Genomic DNA, 9,435 nt, shown 5'->3' with positions numbered 1-9,435 from the left:
AGAAAATTTCTGTAGTCTGTAGTCTTGTCGTATTTTGGACATGTCTTGTGTAGTCTGTCTTGTCTTTTGTAGTCCTGGCTTCTGTAGTCTGTCTTGTCTTTTATAGTCTGTCTTCTGTAGTTTGTCCTCTCTTTTGTAGTCTGTCTTGACTTCTGTAGTCTGTCTTGTCTTCTGTAGTCTGTCTTGTCTTCTGTAGTTCGCCTTTTCTTCTGTAGTGTGTCTTGTGTAGTGCTCGTACACTGTGTAACAGTCGTTACTGTCACCTGTCAATTAACACAGGATTTGTGTTCTGGAGTAGGCTATGCACAAAAATGCACAGCTTGTTAATGGTCGCCTGTCAATTAACACAAGCTTTGTGCATTCCAGAGTAATTCGTGCACAAAACCACTAGAATTGAAACGAAAATGATCAATAATTATTTACTGTTTCGTGCTTTTTTTTCGAGCTTGCTGATGCATGCTGTCCAGCGTTGTCCTGGCCGCAGGTTCCTAGATACATCGCCCATGAGCCAAGAAAAATGGTTTTTGTCTTGGCTGAAAAAAACAAAAAATAGAGATCACCGCTGCTACCTGCACAAAAAAAATGTGAAAGCGTTGATGCTTCCTCGACACTGGTCGCCTTTCAAATTTGGCGCCATGGTTGTTTTCTTGTTGACTTGATTGGTTTTCAATTAACTCTTATTTTACCCTCATTTCATCCCAGCAACAATTTCGAGTTTTCAAATTTCCCTCCACGGATCGTTCCAGCCCACTCACTGAATACCCGCCCAGTTTAATCACGCGTTCATTGCCTTTCGCTTCTCAATAATTACCAAATTGCCTCTAATTTATCATTATTTTTCCTATCTCCTGGTTAAGTATAGGACACTTATCACTGGTCACGTGATTGCTCATTTCGAGTTTTCAAACTTGGCGCCAAGCTTTGGCTTTGTCCATACTTCCAGTTTTTCAAACTTGGCACTACGCTGTAGCTCCACCTACTTTCAGCGTTTTCAAATTTCGCGGCACTTTTTCTCTGGCCCAGCCACTTTTTGGACATTTTTGGCTGTAAATAATTATCCGATTATGAAATTTTCTTTTCGAGCAGCATCCTCACATCATCCTCTGCCAATTACACAACCAATCGTATGACGCTATCTCTTCTGAGTTGCCCACAACTGCTGCGGACACGATCCCCGGCAACATAGCCTAGTGAACTTCTCACTATTCAAAATGTTGTAATACTGAACAAGGCTTATGACTGGCCGAGTTGGTACTGACTCACCTTAAAACCAGCCAAAACACACAAGAAGACATGAGCTCAAGAGGCGGGACTAATAAAAATTTAATTGAAGATTTTGATTATTTGATTTGTGAGGGTTTAACGTCCCAAAGCGACTCCGGCTATGAGGGACGCCGTAGTGGAGGGCTCCAGAAATTTCGACCACCTGGGGTTCATCAGCGTGCACTGACAACGCACAGTACACGGGCCTCTAAAATTTCGCCTCCATTGAAATTGGACTGTTGCGGCCAGGATCGAACCTGCGTCTTTTGGGACAGCAGCCGAGCGCCATAACCACTGAGCCACTGCGGCGGCATCATTGAAGGAAAGCCGCAAAAGGAGACCCGCGAAGAGATACAAGCGCACAATAACCCAAAGCAGTGAAAGGGCGAAGTGCAATCAAAGGTCACTGGCATACTAATGAATCATCTAAAAAAGCAAATTCCTTACGGTGAAGGTTTTTCGATGGCTTAGCCACACGTGTCCTTAGCCTTACCGATGTAGTAAGCCTCAACTATCTACCGACAGATTTATGCCTTCCATAAACCACCGATGTGTCGTTGAAATTAGGCGTGCAAAGAGACATGTCATCCTCAGATTTGCATTCACAAGATTGAGCATACAGTGCCAGATTAGAATTTGCCTTCCCCCTATAGAGTGAAAGTGCTCAGTCAAGTGCAAATTCAAATATCTGCCTGTCTGCCCATATTAGTTGCAGCCATAAGGCAGTGGAACGCAATAAACTCCATTACTTTTGCAAGTGGTGAACCTTTTTTTGTGACACTGTCCATTGTGGACAAGTACCCAGTTTTATCAAGCCTTTTTAATGGCGGCGCAAAGGCCTCCTGTCTTGCACTTCGCTTTTAAGACAACAGCAGCATTACGCTTTCCCGCGACTTTCTTGAGACTGTGAAATACTGTGGAGGTAAGGTGTATCAGCATCATCGGAGCATGTGCTCCTTACCCTCAAGCGAGTGAAAACATACTATGACAGGTTGTTGAGATGGGCAAGTGGGAACCCAGCTGCTTGGAAACCTGCTACAAGAATGCGTCCTCAGCAGTTATGGCATGACTTATCTAAAGCTGATGTCATGCACACGATTGCACACCCATCAAGTGTTTCCATCTTTACTGACCTTAACCAGCGACAAATACACCTCTTCACCATCCTTCCCCAACAACGAGTGGTCCGACTCGTAGCTAAAAAGAGCCTTCCCCGATCTTTAGCTGTAGCCCCGACGAACATATTCGTCCACAAAGCGCAAGTCTGCATCAAGAAACTGCTAACGGTTCTGCTTAGACAATTCTGATGTAAAAGACAGGCCTTGACCGCATGCCTTAAAGACTCCTAAAACATCTTGTGCCAACTTATCTGAGCCTTCTATGTCCAGAAAAATTACAGTCATGAACATAACGAAATGCTACTATGCCAAGGTCTTCCAAACAGGGCTTTAATGCCTTATTGACTTTAGACAAAAAAATGTTGCTGAGCAAAGGTACGACCTGCGTGCAAATACTGCCCTGCCAACTGACAAATGCAGATTTGCAGTAAAAGGACAACAGCCCCAAGAAGCCAGCAACCGAAATCACGCAATAATCTGTAAAAGCATGTTCACTGTTCACCCTGATGCAGTTTGCACATACCTCAGAGGTCTATCATGTGACAATGAATAGTGCAGGCCCTCCATGTCGATGCTCACTGCAGAGCACCTGCCCAGGTTGCTGTCCACAAGAAACTAGAACTCCCCAGAACTCCACTTTTGTGAGTTGGCAAGGCGGTATTTACATCAGAAATCAGGCATATGCAGAGGGTCCCAGGTTGCACTGTTCCTCCGCGACATTCTTCTGTCTAGAGTCGATACCGCATTAAAGCCCTGTTTGGAAGGCCTCGGCATAGTAGCATTTCGTTATGTTGATAGCTACCTAATTTTTTTGCACAAGGAGGGCTCAGATAAGTTGGCACAAGACGTTTTAGAAATCTTTAGGCATGTGGTCAAAGCCTATCTTTTAGGTCTGAATTTCACTAATAACCGTTAGTAGCTTCTTGACTTAGACCTGCGCTTTGCGGACGACCACATATGTTGGCGCCAAAGCCCAAGATCAGGAAGCCTCTTAGCTACGAGTTGAACCACTCGAGGCTGGTGAAGGACAGGTTGGCAATCACATGCATCACGACTGCTTTATGGAAGTCATGCCATCACAGTGTTTAGAATGCATTCTCGGAGCAGGTTTCCAAGCCAATGGCACCTGGGTTCCCACTTGCCCATCTTTCGCACCTGTCAGAGTGTGTTTTTACTCTCTCGAGGGAACGGAACACCGTTCACATGATGCTGACGTAGTTGAGCAGCACAAAAAGACGGGCTCTATACCTTACCTTCACGCCATTTCGCACCATCCCAAGAAAGTTGCACCAAAGTATGATGTTGCTGTTGTCTTGACCGCTAAAAGTAAGGTAGGAGCCCTTTGCTTCTTCGTTCAAACTAGGCTTGATACAACTACGGGTAATCATCCGCTATGCACAGTGGCCGATAAAAAATGTTCACCACTTGCAAAAGTAAACCGGTTTTTTGCATTCCACTGCCTCGTAGCTGAAACTACTATGGGCAGACAAGCAGATAGCTGAATGTGCGCCTGGCTGAGAGCACTTTCACTGTATATAGAGGAAGGCGAATTTTCACCTGACACTGCACGTTCAATCTCGTAAATGCAATCGGAGGACGACCTTTCTCTTTGCACGCCTGATTTCTGCGGCACATCAGTGGTTTAGGGAAGTGATAAATCTGTCCTGATATAGTTGAGGCTTACTACATTAGTAAGGCTAAAAACAAGTGCCTGGCTAAACCGTCGGTGAACCTTCACTGTAAGGAATTAGTTTTTTAGATGGTTTACTAGTACGTCAGTGCCTTTCGGTTATTTTTTGCCCTCTCACTGCTTTGGGGTCTTGCGTGCTTGAATCTCTTTGCAGGTCTTCTTTTGCCACTTTCCTTCAATAAAATTTCAGTTGTTAGACCAGCCTCATCTTGTGCTCATCTCTTCTCCTGTTTTGTGTCTTCCGGCTGGTTTTAAGATGTAATACTGAATGCCGAAAGAAAGCCATTTTAGAGTCAAGTGCACTTATAATGGCCACAGCTATAATGAATGTTCATTTATTACAAAATATAGTGCTTACTTCATTTTGTTATGCATGAAGTATATGACACTGCATCAAAATAAATAAAGGACTAAGCCTCTAACCCTCATGGCCAAACTGCAGTTACAGCAAACAAAAGGACACCATAAACCTGCCCCACATGCAAAAGCTTGCACTACAGGCCAATGCAGAAATAAGATCAGATTACTTCCCAAACTGCATGACACTGCCACGCAAAGTAAAGATTGTGACAGGCAATAAACGAGCAACAAAAAAGCAAACTGTAGGTAGCAGCCAATCTCATGCAGACAAGCTACAAGGTCAGGCCAACATAGACGTGGAAGAAATTTGAAAAAAAAAGCCACAACAAGCACATAATAATTTTTAAGGTTTTCACAGCCATTTAAATGGCAAATACTTTCCTGAAAAAACATAACAGAAGGGGCAATTTTTTTTCGGAAATAATTTTTTTCATGTACTTCATTATTCTTGAAGCATGGGCGGGCATAGAGTAGTCAGATTAGTGCATGTGTTCCTAAGCACTGCCATGCCAAAAACTGTACTTACAGAAAAAGCTTGCCTTACTGAGTGAATACCACTGGCCATCCACTAATTTCCCAGCCTGCTCCAGGTCCCTGGCAAAAATCACACGCAACTTGGTGGCTTGTACAACTTCCATGCAACTCTTGGTCTTTAGCTGGAAAAAAATTGAGGGATCAGTGAGATATAAAATTTTACATGCATTGCTTTGTTTCAATGACCGACTAAGAAAGAAACAGCGGTTTCTGTGAGCGCAACTATTTTTTCACACTAGCTTTCTACAGTAAACCATGTTTATCGCGACCTAATTCACACTGACTTGCTGCACGGCCCCAGCACTACTTTGTATAGCTCTATGGTTTCAAATGCTTGTTAGCTAGGAGCCCTTGGGCTTGCACTCGTTAATGCAGAAAACCTCGGAAAGGGCAACCAGAGCTTCGAGCTTTAAGCCATAGGTATTCAGAAGCTCAGTGGTCTGTGGGAGAACTTTTGGCTGGGTGACACAGTAGCAAATGCTTCTCCAGCTACTTTCACTCCACTGCAAAAAACTCGCACAGCGGAGACTTGTCCTCCATTTTGCATTGCAGAAACAATCACTGAAATTCAAAGCACGCATACTAAATTCACTCCTACCTTTCAACCCAGCTTCATAATAATGGGTATAATTATTGGAATGAAATACCAGTCAGTACATGTAGTTTTCAGTTTATCCAAAAATTAAAAGCAACCGACAAACAATAAACATTACAAGAGAAATAAAATAACCAGAATCGTTTTAAAAATCTGTCAGAAGAATTATGTGACATCCACTACACTCCAGCAGTTCTTCGTTTTTGTGCACCTTCAAACACACATTTGCACGGAAATTGGGTTGAACCTGATCTTTAAGTATCTTTTTTGGTGCAACAGTAGGAAGAAACCAGATTTTACCCAAAAACGAAGCACCCTACACATTGCATCACAAGTCCAGATAGTGCACTTGAGTCGCCTCTTATGCTTATGCAAGAAACAGAAACAGAGATATCTTGACTAAATCCGAAAAAGAGGAAGTGCAGTGCATGTGTAATGCAGAGAAGATATAAGCAATACCACACAAAAACACTGGGAAGATTCCAAGAGTAGGTGAATGCATGAATGGGTGGCAATCAGGTGGCTAAATGAGATTAGGAAATTTGAGAAAAAAGGGTGGTATCATGTGGCACAGAAGACAGTTACCTAAAATGAACTAGAGAACCATTGTTCTGCACTAATTTTAACAGCACATTCACACGACAGACAAAATCACTAACTCTCCAGGAACAGACTGAGCATCATGCAACTCAATGTCAATCACCATTGCAAATGGCACCAGCACCGCAGACTGCACATGAGGAAAAGTAGACATATTTTTGCTCTCAACTTTGAGCAGCAGTCAGCTGCGCTTTTATGAGCAAAGCTCTAAAGTACGGCAACATTGGCACTTTGTTTTACTGACATGAGGGTGCTTGTGAGCGTGCAAGTCCCATGTTTGTTTTGCACCAAATGTGTTAATTGCGAGGTATGTTTAACTGAAGAGGGGCATCTAACATGGGCATCAGCCCTTCATTACTTCCCTTCTATATCCCTCCCTTATATCACGGTTCGAGTGTCCACCAAAATGTGAGACAGTTACTGTTACATTTCCTTGAATTTTCCTTAAACTAAATTTAAATTTTTCAAGTATACAGCTTTAAGAAGGTAGAGGTACAAACTGTGCAGTATAACCATATGCTATGACAATAAACCAGCAATAAATCTGTGCTGACAGCAGCTTGCCCAGTGCATTGCAAGGATGCTATACCATACAAGGATTGGTGTCATCGTGCAATGTTACATTACTGACTGACAATTTGGTCTCTGTGTCAGAAATACTGGTAAACCATCATTGTAGAGCACAATGTTTTTAAAGGGATAAATAAACATATAGGTCCTTTTCGAGGACACATATGCATACCAGGCAACAGGTGTGCAATGTCAAAGCACGTTTATGTTAACAGCAGCTGCGTCAAGAGCTACATCAGCGACTATATTTTGTACAAGTCTACAGTTCCGGTAATTATAAGCTGAGGTACTGCTGTGAAGTGCATGTAGAGTTTCATGCATTTCTAGACCTAGCTGCAAGCCTATATTGAAAATATTTTTCTAAATGGGCAGCTAAGATATGCATCACTGAAAAAGAATAACTACCATGAACGGATCAGGAGGGATGACACAGCCGAAGGCAGGAAGCACGCATGGCCCAATAGATGCTGGCCGCTGGCAACTGCAAATAAATACATACAACCAGAGCAACAGCTGTCAGTGGCTGTAGCCATGTCATGAATGACAAGAGAGGAAATCTTCTACTGCTTTAAAAACTAAACTTAGACGTAATATAAGTAAATAAAAAACCAATGAGCTACCCCATGACAAAACAAATGAACAGATTTTATGTAATGCACCCATATACATTCTTTGAGAAGAGTCACAATGACTGTTATAACCACACTGAAAGATGAGCTGGCTGAAATACCGCACACCAATTTGAATATAGGATGTGCAGGTTTTCATTAATTCTTATCATGGTGCCTTGCACCAATGTCTAGGTATTAAATTGAAAGTTGCAACCAGTCTGCCTTGGTTAAATGAGAAGAGAGAATGGAAAAAAGCATGCCTTCACTAGCAAGAAGCTTGATATCTCACAGCACAGCTTGGCATCATAGAAAAATTGCTAGCGCATTTAACAAATCTGCATACAATTAAAAGCTGCACAAATTTGTCGACTGGCAAATGCAAGTAAAGGCAAGAGAAACAAAGAAATACCAAAGAACACTCGTGAGTGCGGCGAAGGGAGGTCTGTGGGTAGGATCCCGTGCCTGGGAAGAGTTCCGAGCTCGGAGAATCGCCGGCACCACAGCTGATGGCACGCAACCAAGAATAAATAACAAAGCGAAAATAAGTAACAAAAAAACCATCGACAATGACGAACGACTTGAATGCGGGCCACAAAAGTGAGGGTTATAGCAAAAAGGTAGAAATCCTAAATTGTGCAGTTGCATATCCGACAGCTCGCAGTGCTCAGAAGGAGATGAAGCATCAACGTTTACAGCTCAGGACACGCAAGATTGATCTAACTTTGACATAACACTGCCTCAAATCCTGTTCCACTGGGGAAGCACAGACAAGTTTACAAATGACAAGGCGTTGAATATGAACTAGCCTTTCGCATGCGATCACTGTCTCAAAATTTAGTATGACGCATATTAAGGCACAAGCACTAATCCGATGAGTACTAACCCTGAGCAAAATAGTGCGGTGTCTGTTCGCAGCTGGCCTAGCGCGAGCGCTCCGCCGCGCGGCAGTTCTCGCTCATCGTCTTCTACGCAGTGCAAATCCATGCTTTTGCACCGAGTGTCGAAGCGCTAGCAAGCGAAAGCGTAACTCTGTTGTGATATCTGGTGCCATTTTTATTTACCACGGCACGCGAGTAATAAATGCACATAAAGACAATGAGAACAACACTTGTCATGCAGGATATAGGCCCTGCTTTTTTGGCGCCGCATTATAGCTGCGGCAACCGCAGGCGGACTGCCTCCACTCACATCCCTATATAGCCGCATACAAATAGCGCGTGTGAATACAGATCATTAGCAAAGAAACGCAGAGCGGGACTCACCGGCCATGCGATTCATCCAGGCTAAGTAAAACGGCGCAGGAGTCTTCGTTCCCCTAACAGATGAAAAGGCGTCGCAGCACTCTTCATGGCTTACCCGTTGAAACTCGCCATTGTTGACAGGCCGAAATCCTGGTCGTTGGCTTCCAAAACACACTCCAGGGGCGCGATTACGGATCAGTCTCAAAAAACTGTCTCAATATTGAGACAGTGACGTCCAAATGACGACACCAAGTAATGCCGACCGCCGAATCGGCCAATGCGGAGCAAGGAGGCGGTGGGCTCCGCCCCGAAACCACTATTCGCACGACAAGGGACCGTAGACTAATGTTTTGCAGTAAAGACGCAGTGAATGAAAACGAGTAATGTTTTATTTTGCTAAGAAACTGTATTTCAAACCCAACAGCACCAAGGAAAAGAAGCAGTGTTTTCATTCTTGCAATTAAGTTTGCTGTTCAGTCACTTTTTTTGCCGCGAAGGTGTGCTGTCAGCGGTATAGCGTGAACATGTTAGTCTGGAAATGAATAAAAACGCAATGAAGAAAACAAGTAATGTTTTATTTTGGTAGTAAACTGTGTTGCAATCTCAACAACATGAGGGAAAATTAGAAGCATTCTCAGTTTTGCAATTAAATTTGCTGCAGGTTAACTTCTCTTGCCATGAGGGCGCGCTGGCAGTGGCATAACGTGAACATGGCGGCCTGCAAGAAAACAGCTGATTCCATGGCTAGTTCCTGTTTTTTCGCGTGCCGTCTAAAATCAAGGTACTTTGCGGATGTCTTAAGTGCGCAGAAAAATCTGATTGAAGGCAGTGAATGCTACGGGCCTGCCGAGAT

The 9,435-nt window shown here is 43.4% G+C and overlaps 1 protein-coding gene across 1 annotated transcript; it reads right to left on the bottom strand.

The window, feature by feature from the left end:
• Positions 1-408: 408 nt before the first annotated feature.
• LOC144118892 (uncharacterized) lies at positions 409-8,911 on the bottom strand. Its single transcript, XM_077651678.1, has 5 exons — positions 8,604-8,911; positions 7,751-7,844; positions 7,136-7,211; positions 4,976-5,087; positions 409-533 (listed from the first exon to the last, which is right to left on the bottom strand). Exons 1-5 carry the CDS (start codon positions 8,617-8,619, stop codon positions 409-411), a joined length of 423 nt encoding a protein of 140 aa, XP_077507804.1. The 5' UTR covers positions 8,620-8,911.
• Positions 8,912-9,435: the final 524 nt, after the last annotated feature.

The sequence above is a fragment of the Amblyomma americanum genome, chromosome 1 (assembly GCF_052857255.1).
Source record: "Amblyomma americanum isolate KBUSLIRL-KWMA chromosome 1, ASM5285725v1, whole genome shotgun sequence".
Classification (NCBI taxonomy): Eukaryota; Metazoa; Arthropoda; class Arachnida; order Ixodida; family Ixodidae; genus Amblyomma; species Amblyomma americanum.
Note: the sequence above shows the minus strand (reverse complement) of the source record. Positions and strands in the feature narration are given on the sequence as shown.

Coding starts and splice junctions, on each gene's coding strand:
- LOC144118892 (XM_077651678.1), bottom strand. Junction 7,212..7,750: donor GCACTCACGAGTGTTCTTTG/GTATTTCTTTGT, acceptor ATTTATTTGCAG/TTGCCAGCGGCCAGCATCTA. Junction 534..4,975: donor TGGCCAGTGGTATTCACTCA/GTAAGGCAAGCT, acceptor TGTTTTTTTCAG/CCAAGACAAAAACCATTTTT.